General features: G+C 36.8%; 3 protein-coding genes across 6 annotated transcripts in view; 2 read left to right on the top strand and 1 right to left on the bottom strand.

Annotated features, from left to right (window-relative positions):
* Positions 1-403: 403 nt before the first annotated feature.
* LOC111335265 (ras-related protein Rab-27A) lies at positions 404-10,578 on the top strand. 2 transcript variants are annotated; one of them, XM_022941137.2, is made up of 5 exons: positions 404-682; positions 6,362-6,453; positions 6,850-6,995; positions 7,866-8,020; positions 8,720-10,578. In XM_022941137.2, exons 1-5 carry the CDS (start codon positions 515-517, stop codon positions 8,855-8,857), a joined length of 699 nt encoding a protein of 232 aa, XP_022796872.1. In that variant the 5' UTR covers positions 404-514; the 3' UTR covers positions 8,858-10,578. The 2 variants fall into 2 exon arrangements, with proteins under 2 accessions (XP_022796872.1, XP_022796873.1); XM_022941138.2 differs by lacking the exon at positions 404-682 and adding an exon at positions 4,314-4,499.
* Positions 10,579-11,714: 1,136 nt separating this feature from the next.
* LOC111335286 (uncharacterized) lies at positions 11,715-20,558 on the top strand. Its single transcript, XM_022941166.2, has 13 exons — positions 11,715-11,884; positions 11,998-12,071; positions 12,948-13,212; positions 14,858-14,929; positions 15,069-15,125; positions 15,493-15,615; positions 15,872-16,125; positions 16,687-16,928; positions 17,167-17,243; positions 18,054-18,155; positions 19,293-19,383; positions 19,558-19,731; positions 19,968-20,558. Exons 1-13 carry the CDS (start codon positions 11,819-11,821, stop codon positions 20,138-20,140), a joined length of 1,770 nt encoding a protein of 589 aa, XP_022796901.2. The 5' UTR covers positions 11,715-11,818; the 3' UTR covers positions 20,141-20,558.
* A 1,770-nt stretch (positions 20,559-22,328) lies between these two features.
* The window catches only part of LOC111335258 (uncharacterized), a 15,136-nt gene continuing 14,161 nt past the window's right edge, over positions 22,329-23,303 (bottom strand). For all 3 annotated transcript variants that reach the window (XM_088730030.1, XM_088730025.1, XM_088730016.1), the window contains one exon: positions 22,329-23,156. In XM_088730030.1, coding sequence (XP_088586156.1) covers positions 22,816-23,156 — 341 coding nt within the window. In that variant the 3' untranslated portion in view covers positions 22,329-22,815. The remainder of the gene's footprint in view (positions 23,157-23,303) is intronic.

Below are 23,303 nucleotides of genomic sequence, written 5' to 3'. Positions count from 1 at the left end.
ACATTTTTTTTTTTTTTTTTCATCAAGCACATTCTCGGGCGCTTCTTTACGATTAAGAAACGCAAAACGGCAAACCCCAATGCCCCCCTTGTTAATATGTGTTAGCCAAATGCTGAATTTTTTTTTAACAATGCCGGAGCCCATTAGGGCTCCTGACAATGCATTTAATTCCCCAATCATAATTCATACTCAAATCGCCGAAAATAGCTTTCTTTGAGAATTTTGTTTGTTTTTTTCTTAAAAAATCAAGTTTCAATAATTCTTTTTTTTTTTTTCTTGCTTTAGTCCTCTTCTTAAATTCGCTGAAAAGGCAATCATGCTGTTATTTTCTGTGAATAGAGCTCCCTTAAAGTCACCCCTAAGTTTAGTACTTACTTCATTATGTCACACAGCCATGAAAGATTCCGGCATCGTTCCAAATTTAAAAACAAGGTGGGAATACTTCTCAAAATCAACCTTCCGTGAATCGTTCGCAGAAGTTTTTGTTTTGCTCAAAGAAAAAGTTTTCTAGTCTATGGAAATGTCTGACGACGAAGAACAAGGAAAAGAGTATTTGATCAAGTTTTTAGCTTTGGGTGATTCTGGCGTTGGTAAAACAAGTCTTTTATATCAATACACGGATGGTCATTTTAACCCTCGATTTGTGCCTACGATAGGGATTGACTTCCGAGAAAAACGAGTGGTATGTATAACTCACACCTTCCAAAAGGCGTAAATTTAAGAGCAGTTTTCTATTATAACCCATTTGAAAAAAAGTTGTTATGAAGATTTCTTTATTTCTTGTATTTACTGAATGTTCAAGTTATATACTCCGCTGAAATGCGTCCTCCTTTCCCACTGTTCGGTTTTTATCATTGAATCTGCTGCGACACACACACACAAAAACTCGCTTTCTTCAAAAAAGCAACAGTCGGATGCAGTAGTTTAAGACTGAGCTGGAGAAGGTAGGGATTCTTAAAACTCAAACTCTCTGTACAAGGAGCGGGTTGCATCAAAGTGAGGTTTGAACAAGAATCGATTCAAATTACTTTTCTTTAATACATTTTCGGGCTACGAAGATATTCACACGCAATCGACCTTTCCGTGAGGATTCAAATTCAGTTATCTTGTCTCAAATGCATCGGACTTTCGATGGATTATTCTTCATGGTCCTTTCAGATCCATTTTTGACAAACAGAAAACAATACATAGAAACTCATAAGTGGAAAATGACCAAATGTCAATATCATGAGCAGGTACCTGTCTAGCGATCCTGACTTTCGTCGGAACCTGCCTATCTAAAGCTGATAGACAGATATTTTCTTACAGTTGAGTGCTTATTGTTCAGTCAAGAGCACAAAAAGTGCCGTATGTTTCCGCCATAGCCTTTATATAGTGGAATATCGAGTTTCAGTCGCTTTAGTTTCAAGTTTTCATGCGCCAAAATTAAAAACCCATTGCGTGCGCGCGGAGGCAGAGGTTAATATATAATTCAAAATAAAAGCTAGCATTTGACTGTTGAAGGATAGGGTGCATCTCGGAACGCTTCATTTGAAAGCGTACTTTAAAATTATCCCTTCATTATGTAAGTAGAAGAAGGGTTGAGGCACTTCATCTTCTCTTGATTGGTGTAAATACATTTTCCAACAACGTGCATAACAAAAGAGTTAAAAAAAAAATTTTAGGGGGAGAGAGTCCTTACCGAGCCCTGGAGCACGTTGATAAAAGATTAGAATGAACTCGTGAGTCGGCCTCCGAACCTCAAACATTAACTGGTTTGTGCGTGAATCAAGGGAAAAGTGCGGCATTTCAAAGCACGTACGGTCGTCGAGAAAGAGAGAGAAAGTTAGTTAGAAGCGTGAAAAGAAAAGAACACTTGAAGAGACCCTTTCAAGGTCAACGCGGCCATTTTGCCAGGGGTGCAAAACTTGGGGCGAACGCAAACTGTACAGTGACTGTATGGGAAAAGTTGAGAAAATGATGCTCGATAATTTGAGGAAGGTTGACATCGTGCAATTTCTGTGAATTACAAACTAAAGATACCAGACCTACCAGTTTACCAATCAAATTTGAGAAATGAAGTCTCGCGAAAAAAGCCGCAAATTAAGATTTTGATTTTCCATATAAAACCAAGCCGCCGTTTGCGGGAAAATTTTAAAGCATTTGTATGAAAAACTACAAATAAGATTTCTCACTTCTCGGCGAGCCTGAACCCTTCACATTTAATCGGTAACATCTTTTGCGAGGTATCTTTACTTCGTAATTTATAGAAACTGCAGAATGTCAACCGAGGAAGGCTTCCTCAAATTATCGAGCATCAATCTCCCGACTTTTTCCATATATTCACTGTACATTTTGCACCCCCAGCAGTCTTGCACCCCCGGCAAAATGGCGGCGTTAACCTTGAAAGGGTCTATTCCCCACGAGGAAACGAACAACAGACCCTCGCATTCTGCGTCCCGATGCTCTACGTATGAGACTCATCTAAACCTAGTATATCGCATAGTTGAACAATGAGCTCTCCGCGGCTTGGTGGTCCCTGGGTAGATCATCTGAGCGCTAAATATGAGGTTCGATTACACGTGGGATTGACAGACAGACAGACAGGCGCCTTTATTCAATTTTAAGGGTCAGGATGGTCCTTTCTGGTGCTTGAGGCAACCTACTATCGATAGGAGTCTGAGCACAGTTACATAAATGTCATATACTGAAGTTTTTTAAATTTTATAACATATAAGAGACTCATGCAGATCTTTCTGTGTCCCACGTACGTTCCAAGCAAAATGGTTGGAATAAATTAGTTGATAAAGAGAACCTCTTTATCAACTAAATTGTTCGATAGTCTTTGGGATTAAGGAATAATTTACCTACGGTTATTTTATTTTTTATCATCATGACAAGTCACGCATCGATAGTAGCGACACAGGCGGTAACTAGGAGCTCACTGAATATAGGCGACTGATACCAACCCCTGTTGAATACTATAAAATACTGAGAATCTGCAACCTTTATCAATAGTAAAGAGTAGTTTCATGTTACTATCATGAACAGCAAAGTCTACAGTGAGTGGCTAAAGTAGTTGGCACGCTGTACGCCTTTCATTACTAGTTACTTGGTGATCGACAAACCTTCACCCTGGACAGAAATCCTGTAATTCATCCCTAATAAGTTACTTGAAAGTGTCCCCTGCCCCACCCCCACCCCACCCGAAAAAACAATGCTGCTTGAACTAAGTAGCCTTTTGTTAATATCTGCAACACTGAAATGGAGGCGGGGGGGGGGAGGGGGGTGTGAGGGGAGCTAAATGAAAGATCTAGAAACTTCAATCTCAAAAAGTAGTGAAACGTGCCAAAGGCAGTTTGTTTCTCATTGTAGTTCTACAAGTATTCAAGATTTCAACACTTATGATCATAAGTGCAGGTACATGAGAGATACTCCATGCCGTGATTGCTTCATCAATACGTTTCAAACGTACTTTACCCCTCGACGAGCGGTATCTTTGAACCCGTAAAAAGTATTCCCCACGCAATGCCAGATCAACATAAATGAGCTAAAGGCGAATAAACATGTCATGCAGAAGAGAAGAGAAATTTGAACCTCTTCGTTAAGAAAATAAAGATGTCTTTAATTTTCGTGTTCTAGGATTTCTCGAAGTTCAGCTCTATAAATCTTTCTTATGTAGTATGTTTACCATTTACATTTTTTAAATTTATTTTTGTCAGTTGTGAATAATGAGATCGAGCAAACCTTTCCTTTGATACCAATCTTTGGGCAGCTCTAGAACCAGATTTAGGCCGATTATTCGTAAAAGTTCTATTAATGTTAAATAGTTTCAATTAACTTTCCGCGGTGTCGGCTCTTAATTATTTTCTCTAGTCCAAGCAAATTGTCCATGAACAATATCATGAGTGATGTTGGTCCAGTATCGGCCTTGGTTCGAATCCATCGTTAGACCTGTATTACTGATAGCTTATTCGCCGTCTTCGCATTCATCGAACGATCAACCAGTTTCTAGACGAATTTGTTTTCGTGGCCTTTCACAAACTATGGCCCTTGATTTCAAAACTTTATTCTGAAGCACATATAGCGTCTGCAGGCATCCAGCAAATTCCTTCAATATTGGTCAGTTAATTAGTGCACTAATTATATTGCAGTATTTATTTAGCAGATGAACCAAAAGTCCTTCACCCCACTCCACCCCAATATATAACATCATATACCTTGTTGCCGCCAAATTTCCACAACTACGACAAATTACGAGTGACCAATCAGAAAGTTCAAGATTTATCTAACAGACCAATCAGATAAGCCGTTAGATAAACATTACTTTTGTACCCAAAGTTTGAAGGAAAACTCCCGAATCAAACATGGCGGATACCGATTATGATTATCTGTTAAAGTTTTTGGCTCTCGGTGATTCAGGCGTCGGGAAAACTAGCCTTTTGTTTCAATACACGGATGGAACATTTAATCCTAAGTTTATATCCACTGTGGGGATAGACTTTCGCGAAAAGAGAGTGGTAAGTTACATAGTTTGAACAATTGTTATTTAACCCGTGAGCATCCATTGACATTCATCTCATAATGTAATTCCTCTGCGTTGGGAATTTTTATATTACATTAATATTTCAAGCTTTAGGGTGTATACTTTGTGCTTAAAGAAAATCATCGCTAGTTTTTGGTAAAGTTGTGATGTATATCGTATTAAGTCCGCTGTTTTGGACATTACACGACGTGCCCTGATCTCCTACCTCTGAGAAATGAAACAAAACAATCTTTAAGTCGATGCAAAAATTTAAATCCGTCCGTACACAGCAACTGAAATAGCCTCGAACGATTGTCCTTTAGGAACTACGGAAAGTGAAAGTGCTTTTTTCTCATCGATTTGAATGAGAAGTATGTTGTTTCTGATGAGACTCAACGATTTCGAAGTTAAAACGATCACTTGTTGTGATCTCGATATTCTACATCCATTTAACACTGTGTCTATATTTTATAAAGCTGGCCCTATGATTTATATCCATGTTTGTGATAACCTAGAAAATGTTGAGGCTCTTCGAATGTAATCCAAAGTAGTGCAGTTTGTAAAATCATTTTGGGAGTATGGACTTGTTTAATTGTCACGAAGACATTTTTTGTGTACGGTCATTGTATTTCAAGATTTTTTGTTCACTCGTGTACTTTGTTGTGAATTTTCCTTTGTAAAGACAGAAACATGCAATATTTTTAGTTCTTGCACGAATGTGCTTTCAAGGCATCAGTCTCCAACCGTTAAACTAAAAAATTTTTCAGCAAAATCTTACTCAATCATAAATTGTTTTTACATCTTTAATTGTGAAGCTCCTCTTTTTTTAATTTAAATAGCTTCGTTGTCTTATTCATTCCACTTTCAAATCATTTTATTTAAATCTTTATCTGTACCACGGAACTAACTATCTCAATCATTATAAAAATTCCATTTATTGTATTTTACTATTTGGAAAATTGTGTGGTTTCTCATTGATGCTGTCTTCAGAACTAAAATTTCACTTTCATGAAATTCTTAAGAGCATAGACCCCTTTTCAATTTCACCTGGCTTCAAAGTGACAAAAAACATGAATGCTGTGGCTGATCTTAATATGTGTGTTTCTAAAATAACAAGTGAAATTAGGGATTCCTCAATTTACTCTGTCATTTGATCAATGCTATACCAACTTTATCTAAAGATTCGTTATGTAAAGGTTTTTTTTTTATGTTTTATATAGTTACTTTTAAGTTCATAACACCAGCTGCTCACCTTTCTGGATAATAATGCAAATGTATGATTTATAAATTTGAATATTACTGACACAGATTTTGTTTGTTGGTATAACAGTACAGGTCAATTGATTGCTTTGTTATACTATGCAGATTTGTCAAAGCTTTGTTTCTTGGCAAACAACAAGGCATTTATCTCAGTGAATTGAAAAATCTACACCTTGAACACCTGTCAGTTGCATTTAATTCTAGAAAAGTTGCTTAAGAAGTTGAAAAAAAATATATGCCTGAAGAAGCCAGTAACAGAACTTTTGGAAAAACCAGTTTTCTAAAAGAGTTAAGGCAATACTTTTGCAAGTGATTATTTGATTTGTTAAGAAAAAGTCTTCAGAATAGCCGAGATTAAAAGTCTGTGATGGCGATTATTGCCAACAGTTTTTTCAGACAATCAGCCTAATGTTGGGTTGTCTGAGATCAACCTAAAATTGTCACAATCCTTTTTTTTTTTTTTTTTCGATTATAGCCCACAGAAAAAACTTTTAAACCCGCAAAAATGTTTATTTCATTTAGATGTCTCTAAAAATAGTATATCTCCCATTTGAAGTCATTTGAGAATACATTTAAATTTGTTATAATTTTTTCCAGATACATCATCCTTTGGGCCCAGATGGAGTAACCCGTTCAACAAGAGGTCAAAGGGTTCATCTTCAACTTTGGGATACTGCCGGACAGGAAAGGTACAGTATATTTTTTAACCCAGATGGCATGAAAGAAACTGCACAGCATTGTTCAGTGTTTATCCTTTCAACATATGATAACTGAATGACACCTATTGTGAAGTGTAATGATGGTTTACATGAGCAAGGCAAGTGCAAGTGGCTCTGCTAACTTGTGATAAAAAAATTAACATGATGTTGACATTGTTGACTTCATTCAGAACACATGGCTCCAAGTGAATAGGCAGGGTGAAATTTTAAATGTCTGTAATGTCTTAAATCCTAATCTTTATTCTTAAGACCAGGTTTGTTAAATCACACATTTCTTGGACAGGGATTAGATCTCAGTTTGTATGCTGTGTAGCAACACTGGCTTAGACAGCAATTTAATTTATTCCTGTCTCTTTTTTTTTTCAGATTTAGGAGTTTAACTACAGCTTTCTTTCGAGATGCCATGGGATTTCTTCTAGTCTTTGATCTGACACATGAACAGTCATTCTTAAATATTAGGAACTGGTTAAGCCAATTGCAAACACATGCTTACTGTGAAAACCCTGATATAGGTATGAATCAGAATTTATCTCCAAGTTTGACATATCTGGAGAAATAATCTCAAAATGTAAAATAATAAAAATAGGAAGTCTCAGGGTGCATATGGGCTTTTTTATTGCAATGCACCTTAGTTAGCAGCTGGTCTTTTTTCTTAAAGAAAAAGAAAGAATTATTGCAAATGTAGGGTGCATCTTTCATAATTATAATTTATAATTTTTGGAGGTAAAACTTGGGATCACAACTCTTAACACTACATGTAGTGCAAACAAGGTATGTAATTGGGCCTTTGAAGGTATAATTATTGTCGTCGTCAACTTATTCTCATAACCACCAGTATTGAATTCAATAAATAAAGTTGTGATAGAGTGAACTACAAAAAATCTTGCATTACTGTGATAGTGGACTGGATTAAAAAAGGCCAATGGTGTGTCCTCAGCAAAAGTGATGTATTGTGAGAAAGTTCCTTCAGTTTAGTCCAATTCAAGTTCAAATCTTTGCAGTGTGTTACACCGACCTGTGATGTCAATCAATTGGCTTGGCTTGGTTGTGATAGAATTATAAAGCTAGGTATTAAATACTGCTAAGTTACATACTCATTTAACCACTTATATCTTTTCAGTTAGGCAGTGTATCGTGCATATTTTTGTGCTTAAATCAAGATCAGAAATTGGATGAACCTCTTGCTCAAAGCCGTTTTTTTTAGTGTTTAGCAAGGTTGTGTCCTAAGATTTTAGGTCAAGAAACCAACCCAGTCTACAACTCAACCCAGTCCAACAAAACCAAGCCAGTCTTAGTGTTAATGGCCAATTCCAGAGTAACAGCACATTTTTTTGTAACTTAAGTGACTGTGTACTTTGCTGTCTTGTTTTTCTGTCCTGTAGTTTTAATTGGTAATAAAGCAGACTTGGAGGATCAGAAACAAGTGGATGAGAATGAAGCCAGGACACTTGCAGAGAATCTGGGTCTGAAATACTTTGAGACTAGTGCATTTAATGGGCAGAATGTGAGCAAATCAGTAGAGGCCTTGCTTGACCAGGTAAGAGAGTGCATCTTAAGGACAGTCATACTACATTATGTTGAAGTAAGGTCTAAACCTCCACAAGCTGCTCTTGTTATAACATCTGATCAATAAATTGTGAGACTAAGCCTGAGCTGATTGTGTGCAAAATGTGTATTTAGGGTTCTTTTAAACTCTGTCATCATATTTCCAGTCAAAAGATAGAAGTGAAGTCTACACTCAAGTTGACATTGCAAGGGCTTGTCACAGTTTCTATTCTTCTATCACCTGTTACCCCCCTCCCCTCGCCCCCCTCCCCATTGTTTGGTTAGACAGATTTCTGTGACAGTTTGTAAGTACCCATGCCTATAGTGTACTTCACCAGGGTGAGGAGAAGGTCTGTGAGATTAAAGTGCCCTTCCCGAGATGTAACACAATGGTTGACTTAGCTGCAGCTTGAAACCCCATTCCTATAAATCTCTGCCACTGTGTCTCCCACATGTTATGAAGTCAAGTTGCTTATTTTAGTTTTTGCTTGTTATAAATGGTTTGATGCAATAACATTGCAAAAATGAATTGTTCCTGTGCCATTTTGTATTAAAAAAAACTTCAACTTGTACAAAAACTTTTTTACAAGATGTACGGCTAACTTTTTTGCTCTTAATCTTCACTTGGTAGCCAGCCTTTTCTTTAACTGTAATTCATTACAATAACCTTAATTTTATTCTATCTTTTGAGGTTATGGCAAGAATGGAAAATTGTGTGGACAAAGCCACTTTACCTAATGGTGTTTTCAACAACAATCCTAACAGAGGTACAAAACTAACAGAAGTTGATGAGGCAAATGATGAACCACAAGCAGGCTGTTCGTGCTAAACGAACGATCACAATTATCACTTCTCTAATAGCTTTTTCAAGTGCATATGAAAATATTTTCTTCTGAAATGGTAACATACCATATAAAACATTTGAAACAAGAAATCCAAGAAAAACTTTATGATTGCTATTACCATGACACCAGAAAAGGTGTATTTTATTTAGAATTACAAGACTTTGTATATTACAGCTATTACTTAAATAGTACAGAATAATGTGGTTTAGTTTTTGGGAACTGAATGTGAGACATTCAATGCAGGGGGATTATGGTGATGTATGTAGTTAAAGTTGCTTCAATTTTTTTCTACTTTGCTGTAAGTTATTTAGTATTTAGAATTGTTAACAGTCTATAACAGCCCTGGGGAACAGGTTTACTAAATGCAACAACAGGGGAAAGAGAATTCAAATGTAAACCTTTGTCTGCAATTTCGTAGGTAGTTTTCATTTGCAAATCAACTATCAGTGTTATTAAATGAAAATATATTTCATATGCACTTTTGTGAATGTAGTCATGAAATAATTTGAAAGTCCATGGTTTATATTGATAATAACCAGTATTTATTGAGTCTGTCGCAATGCATAGATAGCAAGTTTACAAAAATTTTTATTTTATTTTGGCAAATACAAAGTTTTTATTTGTGATAGTGGATTCAATCAAATTCCTGCTAGTCTGTGCTATGAAAATGTAATCTACAGAAACTTTTTAGGGCTACCTTAAATTGTGACAAACACTCAGATTATCATTTAGCCCTTTTGTTAGAAGTGATTATAATCATTATAGATTATCACAAGTGCAGGTAGGGGGTTTTGGAGGACACCTTCATATAATGGGTCACTATTAATAATAGAAAAATTTCAATGAATACATGTACTTGTGAGAATAAAGCAAGCAGCCTCATGTTTTTTTCTGTAATCTAGTGACAGGTTTCCTTTCAGAGTTGGAGCTAAACAACTAACCATGACTGGTAAAGGTAGAAAAAGAATTAAATTGCCCCCCTTTATTAATTTTCCATTTTAGTTTGGAAAAAAAGTTTTCTAAAGCTTGATAACAGTGATAACCCAAGGTAGTGTCCTCATTCAGTTTCTTGATGTACTTGGGAGAGACCTCTCAGGGAAAGATTTTGGTAGCAAGTTCTTTAGCATATTGTACGTGTCAACAAGATAGAGTGAGGTACAACTGAAATAATACAATATTACAGGCAATAGTTAAATTTACTCATCCAAACATGACATGATGTTGTGTGATGAATTTGCCAAGGCAATAAATCAGTGGCATAAGGTCAACATGTAATGACAATCTGATCAGCTACTGTTGACCTTTCTACCAACTTGTTCGTCTTGGATCAGCTTCTACACTGTAGAGTTTCTAAATCCTTGACAGTTTTTAGTTTGTTCCTGTAAACTTTATTTTGTCAGACCTTAAATAGAATGTCAAATGTGTGGACTGTCACAAGTACAGTTCTAAGGTTCATCAGGTATTACTTCAGTCTAGTGACCAGCAATCCTAAGGCCACAAGTGGATGTTGCTAATGTATAATTAGGCCTCTTTAGTTTAATTGTTAAATTTCATATACCAAATTGTCATGTTCATTTGTGATATTTAACCATTAGACAGTGCAATTATTTAAAATGCAATCCCTTGAAATCATGGTGTTAACTCTTGAAATTGTGAATGGTACCAAAGAATTATTAATAATGAATAAACAAACATTTACTGTTCAGTTCATGAAAAAGAAAAAAAAAACAGCACACATAATTATTGCTTTATTTTAAGGGGGAAGAACTGCTTAAGTTACCAACAACAATCCATACGTGTGTTCCATACTTCAGCACCAAATATTTTGCTAAAGAGGTTTTTTAGGTGGCTTTTTACAATGTTGTTAAAAAAAAGTTAGAAGCTTTTATTTTTATTGAACATGCCAGTTCCAGGGGGTACCACTGGGGTTGGGCCAGGAAGTTACTTTTTTAGCATTCAGGAAGTAGCAATAGGGAAGTCATGTGTACCTTAACCTCAATATGGCAGCCATCATGTTGCCACCACTTTCTCGTGAGACAGTGCATTACACCTACTAGCCCTAGTTAATGAAAAGAGGACCATATCAAGAGACAATATCAAGCTAATGGAGTTACTACAGATTGTAACTCTTATAAAAAAAAATAAATAATCATGAAAGATGGGTACCGTTCCCTAATAAACACCTTAATATTTCTTTTTGGCCTACTTGTCTGGTTTTGAAGAAAATTTCTTGTGCACCTTAAGTTGGAGGATTGTTTCAAGGAATTCTTGATAGGTGAGTACCACCTGTTCTTCAAATCCTAACCTTACTTCACTCTAAAAGAAGCTATTTTCCAACATCCTTTTTAAGATCTAGGTTTTAAGATCCAAACTCGTATTACAACTTGCCAAACTTAGGAATTAATAAAGTTTTTCCCAAAAGTTCAGCTCAAATGTTTTAATATGATCACTTATCTTTCTCTGTTATTATTTCATTTGAATTTGAAAAGAAGTTTACTTTAAATGCCCTTGTGGTTCCTTTGTAAACCATTCCCGAGTCATAATGGGAAAATCTCTAACCGGCCTCAGTTCGCTCACAAAGCTGACAAGTACACGTATCTTCTCTCCCCACCCCACTCTGGGTACTCTGGATTTCCCCTCTCCTCAAAAACCATCATTTGAATTTATTTAATTTAGAAGTTTATTTGATTTACACACGACCCCACAAGCTGTTCAGCTTTGAAACACATCGTGTTGAAATAAAGGTATTATTAATATTATTATTATTATTATAGGTGGTCTGAAGCCACTGCAGATTTCCAAGTGATCTGGCGCGAGATCTACGAAGGCGTGGTTACATAGCCTGGTGCATGCACAGAGGAATCTGACTGCACTAAAGGAGAAGTTGTGCGACCTGAGGTTTTCTATGTATAACTTGCAAAATTTCGTTCGCAAACAGCTTGGAAATGTCGTATTCACCAGGTGACTTAATCTGGGCCAAGATGCGTGGCTACCCACATTGGCCAGCTCGAGTAAGTCGTCAAATGTGAGACAACTGATCTAATGAAAAAGTTTGTCTGCTGTGCGCGAGCAAACTTGACAAGACTTTTATTATTAACATGCTCTGTTTTATTTCGTGATTTAGATCGATCTTCCTGCACAAGACGAGAAGATTCCTCCTAAGAAGTATGCCATCTTCTTCTTCGGTACTCACGAGACGTAAGTTTACAAATATCGCATTTTTTTCTTCTATTTTTCTCGTTTCCTCGTTTAAATGCACGCAGTGACGTGAACTACTAGTTGTCTTTTGCGGTACAGAGTACAGGTTGCAAAATTGTTTTTAGTTGTTTGGTAACGTTAAATCCTTTTTTGTGGCTTATTTTTGGTTTTTTTCGCTCATTGTTTGATCATCTGTATTGATCATCCCCACCAACGCTTTGCCATAATCCCGGAGATTTTCATCAGTTAATCATGATTGTATACATATTGCTTCAGAACCTCTTACCTCAAACAAAGACGGTGTTATCCGTACAATCATAAATGTTATGTCTCCTTTCATTTTCAACAATCGGATAGAGCGCTTAAACACATACCAGCACTCCAAGCTATCACCATCATGGTCACCTTCATGGTCACCATCATGGTCACCTTCATGGTCACCATGGTGTAGAAATCATTTTAAAAAATGGTGATTTAAATTACTAGGAAAGCTGCCAATTTGGCAAAAGATGAAGGTGTTCAATGTTTAAGAGGCTTTGTCTGTCCAAGTTTCTTTATTTTTCAAGAGGGAAGTAAAACTAGGCAATAGGAGGTACCTTGGAACTTGACCAGTTTAAATTTTGATTTAAAACATACAAAGAATCTAGTTGACAAGGTTGTGTTGCAACCAGAACTTTTAGTCTCCAGCCAGATGTTAATTGCATTGGTGCCTGTATTGTTTGCAACGTTGAGCCCTCACTTTTAAAAGGCTTGTAGAAGCTTTTGAATATTTTACGGGCAAAATGCCCCTTAACCCTCCTTTTGAAGTAATGGCCATGTTGTTGGCTATGTCACTTCTCATCAACCAACAAGTACCATGATTTTCATTATTTCCAGGGCTGTTATGCAAGCCAAAGATTTATTTCCATATGAGAAGAACAAAGAAAAATTTTTGAAAAACACAAATAGATCAAGAAGAGGTTTCAAAGAAGCTCTGGTGGAAATTTTGGAGAATCCAAAGGTAAAATGGGGCATGCGTGGACAGGATGTGGACGAGGAAGATTCAGAGGACGAAGAGGAAGAAGAAGATGAAGATTCTGGGGAGGAGAAAAAGTCAGAGGATGAAGACTCTGATAACAAAGATACCAAACCATCAAAACAGGTGAAGAATGATACTTGAGACTTAACAGATATGGATGAAGTGCAAGTATAGATAGTGTAGCTGGCAAGGCAAATAGCTCCCTCAATTGGAAGAGCATCCCATTGTAGGATAAGGAGCTCTGAGTTTGTAATCCTCCTGACAAACTCAGTTTTTCCTTAGTCTTACATTAAAGACAAAGGTTCAATTTCCTTATTTTATTTAAAGTAAAATCCACCCTTCTTCCTAAGTGAACCATCCTGTTGGGGCTTATACTCCTTTGCAAGGAGCAACTAGGAGTATTGTTACTCCTCCTTCCTGGTTGGGATTTTTGTGCATAGCAGGTTACTCCTTCCCCAGTATTTTTTCTGGGTGGAGAGAGACACTGTAAGCATTAAGTTTCTCACCTGAGACAGGGGTTTCATTAATGTTTTCAGCAGGAGGGTAACTGGTTTTCATGGGCGGGCAAAACTTTTTGAACTAAACTTCTTTATGAGATAAACCTTCCTCCAGATTGTTAAACCAGGTGGGCAAAACCGTCCTTACAACTGGTCAATTTGGCCGGTGCCAGGCCCTTAATGAAAATGCTGAGAACACAACAAAATGACCCAGCAGGGTTTCTAACCAGGATATCTTTACTTGGTGTTCAGCAGGCTAACCATTAGGCTCATTTTGCCCACTTGTGTTTGCTAGCTATGACTGTACGCAAGATAAAAGTGCTCTAAAAATTCATAAGTTTTGGAAATTGTTAGCAGTGAAGTCACAAAAAATGTTAGAAGAAAGTCAAAACAAAGAAAACAGAAATTATTTTTTTGCAAATACCCACTATCACCACTGGCCTTTTATTTTACCTCACTTGAAGATATAAAAGTCACTCTTGATTCTTATTGAATAAAACTATTTTTGCTTCAGATGTTTTTAATAAATCAATTTTTGACCAAGCTTGTTTGGCCAAGATGCCTGGTCTTTTTTTACATTTTTGTGGACCTTGACTTCATGTCAGTCCATGATAATGGAATGGTCAGCCTATTCAACTTCATGCCCGGTCAAAAACACAATTTATTATTATATGAGTGGCAGTGGCCATGGGCAGGATGAAGCAAATCCTCTGTTCTGATAGGCTACCAAAGCTGGCCCTATCTTGCCTGCTTGGGATTGTACACTTCGATCTTGCACAAAAAAAAAGGTGTGGTGAACTATAAAGTTTGTAAATTTTGGACAGTGTCGGTATTGAAGCCACAAAAAGCAGCAGAAGGCAGTCAAAACAAGAAAAAATAAACGACTCTTGTGGGTTTATTGTGCTGCAAACACATTTGACTTTCTTTTCTGGCTCTCAATCTTGATTCTTTTTAGAGGGAACTCTTTTTGCCATATGATAAATCTTTTATTGACCAAGCTTGTTCAGTGATATGGCTGGGTATTAGCCTCGCTCCTTTTTTCGCTTTTTGATGGATCACAACTTCATCTCAGTACATAAAAATGCTAAGAAAGAACTTGGCCAATATCCAGTCTTCTTGACCTCACACTTGGTCAATAACATCTATGTACAATATGTATTTATAGCCCAAGGATATGAAGAAATCTCCCTATTCGGAATCTTTACCATCTCTTGAATTACAGATATTTGTAAAGAAAACTTCAAATAACCTTTTCAATTTTTTTTTTTAAGGAAGCAAGTTATGAGGAGAAAAAAATGAGGATACCGCAGGGTAAAAAGAGACCCAAGCCAGAGTCAGACAAGGTTTGAGATCTTACAAAATCACTTTTGAGTATTCAGAGATATTGTAATCATTAAATTTTTGATAGAATTGAGGAGTTGATTATAAATACATGGGGTTTGTAAGAATGGTTTGAGTCTTCATCATGTTTTTCTCCTGAAGGAAAGTTCTTTTGAAGAAACACCAGAAGAGGAAAGTTCAGATGGTGATAAAGAAGAAGTAAGTGAATTTACTGGAAGTTGTAACAATAGAACTCATTGCCTCTCGATGGGTGTAGAAACTGCATTTCAAAGAAGAGCGAGTGGTGCTCATGAGCCTTTTGATCCCAAGATTTCAATAACAATTCTCCTCTTTGTCAATCCTACTCTCTTTTCATTTTTAGCTTTGAGATAATAGTTTTAGTAAAAAAGCATCCCCTAATTGATAATTTTCTTTCATTTCTCCTCCTGCTTAATTTACAATGTATTGATATGATTAAGGAAATTACCCATTCATTCCTGGAAAGTGAAAGAAACGAGCATGCTCTTTACAGAGTATGAGTGAATACATAGTGCATTGGTGAACATCCACTCTGATTCTGTTGTAGGAATATAAACCTGCTCCCAAGAAAAAGAGAGTGGCTTCCAAAGAAGCAGGGAAGAAAAGAAAACCGTCAAAGGCTATTAGTGACAGTAACAGCAGCAGTTCTGAAAATGAAACTGATCAAAAAGTAATGATAGTTGCACTTTTGAATTTGGTATACACCTGACAAGAATTTTTCTGAGTTCAGTATGCTAACTCACTCCAGGTGAAGGAAGGCCAAGAAGCCCTAATTACAAGAGTTGATGTACACTTTATCACTATCTGTCTGATTGTAGGTCTGTGTGTCTGTCTTTCTTACTGCAATAGTCTGGGAACACTGGTACTTGGTTAGGAAGTGTTTGGTGCTTTTTCTAGATTTCTGTTTACTTTTAATTTCTCTGAAGGAAACAAGTGAAGAAGAAAGTATGCCAAAGAACAAGAAAGCAAAAACAAAAACAGAAGATAAACCAAAGTCAAAGCAGGTGAAAGAAGAAGGCAAAGGGAAGAAAGATGAAGGTAAAAAGGAAAGGGAAAACAAATCAGATGAGGAAGAAGATACAAATAAAGGTGCAGAGAGGATAAAGGAGGAACATGAAGAAAAAAGTAAAGAAGCAGAGAGGAAAAAAGAGGAGAAGCTCCAGAAACTTGCAGAGAAAAAGTATGATTGAGTACCTCTAATATACGTTGTTATGTCTTATAGTTCATGTACTTTCTTATTAAATTGTGGTTTATTAGCATTTAAACGACTTGTGTGGTTTGCCATTTAAATGGTGGAAGTGATGTTACTCAAGTTCAGTGAGATCATGAAACTTTTTAGGAAAAAAGACATGAAAATCTTAAAACTGCTTGAAATTACAAAAGACTGGTGAAAATTTTATATCCTAGAAACTTATGGTGAAAAAACAGTAAAGGTAGAGAAACAGACAAGAAGCTTACATCACTTTCTAGGTTCACATCGTCTAGTCGACTTCTATAAAGTTAGGTTGCCCAGCAAATAACATTAACATGTCAGTAAAGTTTCCAGTGATGATTAAAAAAAAGCAAGTATTTGGAAAGATAAGCAATATCTCTGCTGCATTTGCATGTCAGTTTTTGTAATCTAGTAACAAAACATAGAACTTAAAGTAAAAAAGATATTTAAGCATCTTAAGTTTTGATATCAAAACGTTTGCTAGTGATCTACACTGTATGTTAAAATTGTTTTACTCTTTTGTTTCAGAGCAATGTTAAAGGAAAAGAAGAAGAAAGAGAAACTTGAACAGAGGAAAGCAGAAAAACTAGCTGCTGAGAAAGCTAAAGCACTGGAGAAGGAGAAGGAAAAACAACGTGAGAAACAGGAACGGGAAAAAGAGAAGGAGAAGCTGAGAGCAAGACAAGAAAGAGAGAGGGAAAAGGCAAGGGAAAGAGCTGAAAGGGAAAAACAGAAAGAAGAAGAAAGAAAAGAAAGAGAAAGAAGAAAATGTGAGTCACAGAAAAACTCCTTAACAATTTGAACCATAAGATTTTCGGCAAGATATGTTTAGGATATCCTTTCGTATACATAAGAGCACAGAAGTAGAGCGCACTCAAATATGGAATTAATTTTACTGTAAAATCATTATATTGTTCTTTATTACATCGTTATTTAATTTTTGGCAGTCAGGCTTAAGTAAACACTCGATCATGGACTGAAGTTTGGTGTACCTTTCATTTAATTTAGCAACACCTCCTACAGTGGAAGAGATATTGGACAAAATGAATTATGATCTTGTGATGTCTCTGACTGTCGAGGCCCCTGTAAGTAATTCATTTGTTAGAAATAACTCTAAACAACTGAAAAAGTAGGTTACGTGTCAAAGTACTATGTGTACTTAGGAAAGCTACGAGAGAAGGATAACCTTTTGTAGTGGTTGGATAGTCAAAATTGCACTTGTTTTTGCGTGTACAAGTAGGCCCAATGACTAGCTCGCCGGAAATCAAAGGAAAATCGGTCGGAATTCGTCGGAAATCAGTCGAGCCTAGTTAACAAGCAGTGCTCTAAGATTCGACTGGTTTGGTAGCTTTGGCGAGTGATAAACAATTTGGCGACCATGTCCGGGGGTAATTTAGCACGTCTTAGGGTTTTTAATACTAGGTGCTTACGGTCCAAAGTTGTTGTGAGAAAAAAGACATGGAATTCAATAAAATAACAACTCCGTAGTTTTCTGTTGTAAAATTTTGCATCGCTATTGTTGTTTATCCGAATAGTAAACCATGAAATGTGGCATGAACTTCCAAAAACGATTATTTCTTTTCTGAGTATTTTAAAGGCAAGGAGTGAAGTTAGTGATATAGAACGTCGGGTCAATATTTGCAAAGTTTTTCTGTCCTTTTCATGTGGTAACCAAAATTTCATTTCTATCGATCTTTTAATGATTCTAGGTCCCCAAGTAGTGGCTCTGAAAAAAGTTTGAGCTCGAAGCTCCGACAAGGACGTCTTTGTAAGATCTCCTTGTTCTCTATATTAGTGTTACAGAAGTTTGAGTGTAGACTATAATATCTCGACATTCTAATTTACCAACATTTATTGTCAGTACTAAATAGTCTTACGTTCACCTTCTTGTGTAGGATGTGCCGAAATGTTTAAAAATAATCACTCAGATCTCGGAGATGGAGATAAACCCAGATATCATAAAGAAAAACCCCGACATAGTTCAAACCATTAAAAAGGTAAGCAATATCACAAAATGTTACTGTCCAGACCTTTCCTGATACAAATGTAGTGTGTGTCAATGTTTACTTGTTGGGATGGTCAGGTATTTCAGTTTCGTGTTATATTGATGTTATCTCTTAGAACTGGACCAAAGTAGTTTTTCCTCTTTGTCATTTTGCCTCAAATCTCTGAAACAACTCAGTATTGGATCAGTCCTTATCCATATTAAATAATAATAATAATAACAATAATAACAATAATAATAATAATAATAATAATAATAATAATAATAATAAATAAAAAAAACCAGGAAAGATTTATTACTCGACGTTTCGGGGTCATCGTGACTCCATTATCAAGAGACTAGTTTAAAAACATGCAAATAAGGAAAGGTACAAGAATAGCATAAATTAGACTGAACGGCTTAAACAAACACCTTGGCGCGGATGGAATCTGTTTGCACGTTCAGTGTTGGTTTACGCATGCGAATATACAACATTTCATTAACAAGGCAATCAAATTTGATTGCCTTGTTAATGAAATGTTGTATATTCGCATGCGTAAGCCAACACTGAACGTGCAAACAGATTCCATCCGCGCCAAGGTGTTTGTTTAAGCCGTTCAGTCTAATTTATGCAATTCTTGTACCTTTCCTTATTTGCATGTTTTTAAACTAGTCTCTTGATAATGGAGTCACGATGACCCCAAAACGTCGAGTAATAAATCTTTCCTGGTTTTTTCTATGCCTTTGCTTTAGCAAATCCCTGCTGATCAAATAAATAAAAAAGCATTTATATAGCGCTAAGCTCGACTAGTTCTCCGTAGCGCTTTACAAATTACATATTAAACCGTCCAGGTATCTTCAACCCTTTCCCCAGTGATCTCAACCCCACCCCTATCTGAAACTCCCTCGTATTTGGAATTTTTGTTATCTTTAACCATGTTTGTAAGTTTTCAAATGACTCGAGATAATAATATTTCACAGCTTCCTTATCCTGGCTCTTTGAAGATTTTTAATCACTGCAGTTGGTGATTCTAATGACTTATTTTTATTAGATTTTATTATTATTTATTATTAATTAACAGAAGACTGCTATTCACGTCTAATTTCATGTGCCCGTTTTTTATTCGAAATTGGTAACTTTTTCCTTCAGATACGAAATTACAAACAGAATTCCAAAGTGCGAGAAAAAGCGAATCAACTGTACGCGTATTTTAAATCACTGTTTAGCATTTCTGGATCAGGTGAGTGTGTTGTGATAAAAACTGAGACTCTTAAATTCATGATCTTATCTTTTTTTGTCATATCTCAGATACCTGGCGTCACTAAACACTGTCACTGACAGTTAGCTTTTTACACTGAAATCATTGATAGGCCGCCATCTTTTTTCTAATTTACTGTATCTTCTTTTATTATAGACTCGAGAAGAGAAAGTACTTCACTTGATATTTCCTTAGTGGAAACGAACGAGAGAACGGAACAGAATAGGGTAGACGACACGCAGGAATTTAATAAAATTAAGCAAGAGACATCTACAGAACCCCACAGCACCCCTACTGAGAATGGTGGTGACCACCCCGTCCCCTCCATCGGTAAGTCACTCTTGTGATTGTGCCTTGTTGATCCGCTCAATAAATGCAACGCAAGGGTGTGTCAAAAATTACAAAACCTGTGATCTCATTTAATGCAGTTATTATTTTTTAATAAAACTTTATAAATTGAATTAAGGAACTTTGTGCTGAAAGATTAGCGAGTCAAGGAAATAAAAGTGGTTTTTTTATCTTCTAAGTTAGAGTCGCAATTTATTTCAGCATTATCTTACTTACAGAACTCAAACTCGAGGATAGTGGACACAACATCGAACAAACTTCAACGGAAGACAAAACTTCACTTGAAAACAATACGATAATGGACGATCTTACTCCAGAACCTGCCGAGGTTGTTAACGATCCCACGGCCAATTTATCACCGTGTGATATGGAGATATCAAGCCCTGATTGAACAACACTATTATTTTGCGGATGATATGTTTGATATGTTATGTTGAGTAACTCCGAGGAGATGATCATGTGGTATATTGCTGGCCGAGATAACAAGTCTGAAGACCCAAGATAAACTGCGACGCCTGTTTTTAACAGAATAGAATCTGATCATATGTTTTAAGATTTCGTCCATTTTGATGTCGCGAGGCTTTCGTCGAATGAGATTCTCCCAGTTTAACGTTTTGTTCCAAATATTGGCACATCGTAGACTATGGAGCTGGAGTTGCTTAATGTCTAAACCATCTCTGTTCTCGAATTGCATCATTTTTAATCTCTGTATGTTGTTTTCTGAGTCTCTTGCTACTCTTTTACATCAATTGTAATATTAACTTTATGAACTTAGACACCGAAATGTTATTATAGCGCATGTCAGAAGAGTTATGACGCTGGTCATCTTAACGTTTGTTCTATTATTTGCGGGTCTTGGGGTGGGGTGGGGTGGGGTGACTGGATGCAGTGTCTGCGACAAAACTATGGAAGACGATGTACGCACGTTTGGAACATTTTTTTGTTAAATATCCGTTGGTTGTTTTATCAGCTGATTATGGGTCACTGCTTTTAGTCACCTAATTCGTATCTTCTCCAACCCCCTATCATTCAAAATTGACTATCTTTTGTCACGACATGAAACTCCACGACAGCTTGTTTTTAAAGGCTGTTTCATTACCTGCTTTGACACCAAATGAATTGTGAACCGTTTGTCGTTTCTTTGAATATCTATGGTAACACTGCAGACGAGCCTTTTTCGACTGCTTTCCTCGGCCCAAACTTAAGAACAATTTTAAAGACAAACTGGACTCATTGAATCTTCAGACCGATTATCTCTGTAATTGAAAAGAATATATCAATCATTAGAAAACTGTTTTCAAATGTACAAAAAATCAACTACGACTGCCTTCATTTTTCAATATTGCCTAGCAATTTGACTGGTCGCCGTCGAGGTAACGAAGTCTGACTTCTTTTATCCATCTCTGGGTGAGTTCTGATTTGAGTCAATCGCAGCTGCAGTTGGATTGGCACTTTGTGCTCAAACGATCATTTTTGTGGTAACCAATAACGTAGCTTTTTTAAAACCGCCTCTTTCGGTTGTGCATGTGCGATCAGGTTGTTGACATGGTCTCAAAGTAACATCGTTCGGAGCTGAATTTTTGGCGCATTTGAGAACAGTTGTACGAGCCGTTGGGTTCTCTGAGATCTGAAAACGCAGAAAGTGCCGAATTATTTCAAATTATACAACAGCGCTCGCTGATTGGGTAGCTCAGTAAATATCCATCACAATTCGCGTTCACTTACGTCAATTCTAGACGTTATTCACCGGTGGGAAAAATATGGCCGATGTCTTGGATACAGCCCGAGGCTGTAACATTTTGTCTTCTTCAAGGGCTGTATTTACTGTAAGATCCTCCCCTGATTAAACAAATTTAGCGAGTGGATAGTAGAGGAAACAGAGGTAATGCAAATTAGAGAGAAACGTTTCACCAAAACATAGTTGGAAGGCGTTAATGTGAAAGGCTTTCAAGAAAACTTGGATACATTTTTTTCTATGTATCTGTCATGATGTGACACCCGTCAACTTAAAGAGTGCAAACCAGTACTGTTGTTCATTCGGTTTCTGTTGTGCAGTTTACAGCAGAAATGCCACAATTCTTCGGAGTTGCAATGACTTGCCGAAGGCAGTGTTACAGAACTCAAAACTCGAAAGGCTTTGCAGTATTCTAAATATCTGGCCTTATTGGCGGTCAACTTTCTGTGGTCCCCCCTTTGTACTATGTTAACGACGCCTGACTCCTCCTCCGTTTCCCCTAAACACCATGTCATCCCCAAAATCCTCCGAACCCACCTGTCGTGTATGAATCATGAGTGAGCAATACAAGCAAGCTAGAAAACATGCAGTCTGATAAAAATTGTAAAGAAATGACGAAGAAATACGATCCAAGAGAAAAAACGCTCGAAAGGGCTCTCAAAATAGTTACTGCACTTTTAAAGTTAGGGCAAATCTTTTTACCTAACAAGTTTCAGTAGTAGGACCACAAAAGAATAAAAAATGGCTAGGGAGTTGAGGAATGTTGTGTAAAGACTTCCCCGTTTTTTTTTTTTTTTTCTGTCAGAAACTTGTCACCGGATGTAAATTATCGAGAAACGTGTCGTGGCGTGATGAATTGGTCGCTTTTTATATAATAGGAAAATATCGTTTATCTTCTTAACAGGCAGATGCGACTTTCGAAACTCCTGACGTGCAAAATGTTAGTCCTTACGCGGAACGAGGTGATGAACCCACTTTGATACTCTCACCAAAGGGAGTCTCTCTTTACATTTGGTTCTTGAAGTTATCGCAATCATCTAATACTAAAAGTACACGAGAATCTCTCGTTGCTTTTTCGGGCGGGGAGGACTCCTAAAAAATTTTGACAAGTAGATATTTCAACAATAGCGGAAAAACAACTGCCGTTAATCCGGGACACTTTTTCCTAATGAAAATAGTTTTGCTGAGAAAACTGCTTTTAAAAAATCGCTTAAAAGTTTCTTAGAGCTCACATGAACTGACCTGCCGAAAAACAGAATATGACAAATAACTTTTAAATGTAACGCATCACTTCCGTAAACCATCAGATGGTTACAACGCCTTAAGTTCAACTAGGAAAAAGCAGCAAAAACGCATGCCAAAAACAGTGTGCTGCTGACCATAGGCAGCTTGGTTCCATTGTATAAGGAGCCGTGGCAGCAGTGGATATCACATTTGGTGACTTTTGTTGACCCATCATCCAGATTACACGCGGTGTTTGTGACAGGATTGCACTCGTTTGCGTTCATACAGCCTCTACTGTAGCCCGTGATATAAGTTCCATGACCTCTCCTCTCTACAATCGCTTTTCCACAGCGGTCGTAGCCGGACGGACAAGTCACCGCTCTCTGAACCCTGTCACAGTCTTCCCAACTAATGGAAGAAAAGCACGACTGGCACTGGAGGGTATTTTCTATGAAACAAAATCACCAGGAAAACAGTAAATGTAAAATAAATGATGCTTGAAAGATGACTTATTCTTGACGATAATGGTGGACGCCGAGAGAAAACAATGGGACATTAATTTCTCTTGTGGACACAAAGTATTTATCAGGAGGAA

This window comes from Stylophora pistillata, chromosome 1, assembly GCF_964205215.1.
Source record: "Stylophora pistillata chromosome 1, jaStyPist1.2, whole genome shotgun sequence".
Taxonomy (NCBI): Eukaryota; Metazoa; Cnidaria; class Anthozoa; order Scleractinia; family Pocilloporidae; genus Stylophora; species Stylophora pistillata.
Note: the sequence above shows the minus strand (reverse complement) of the source record. Positions and strands in the feature narration are given on the sequence as shown.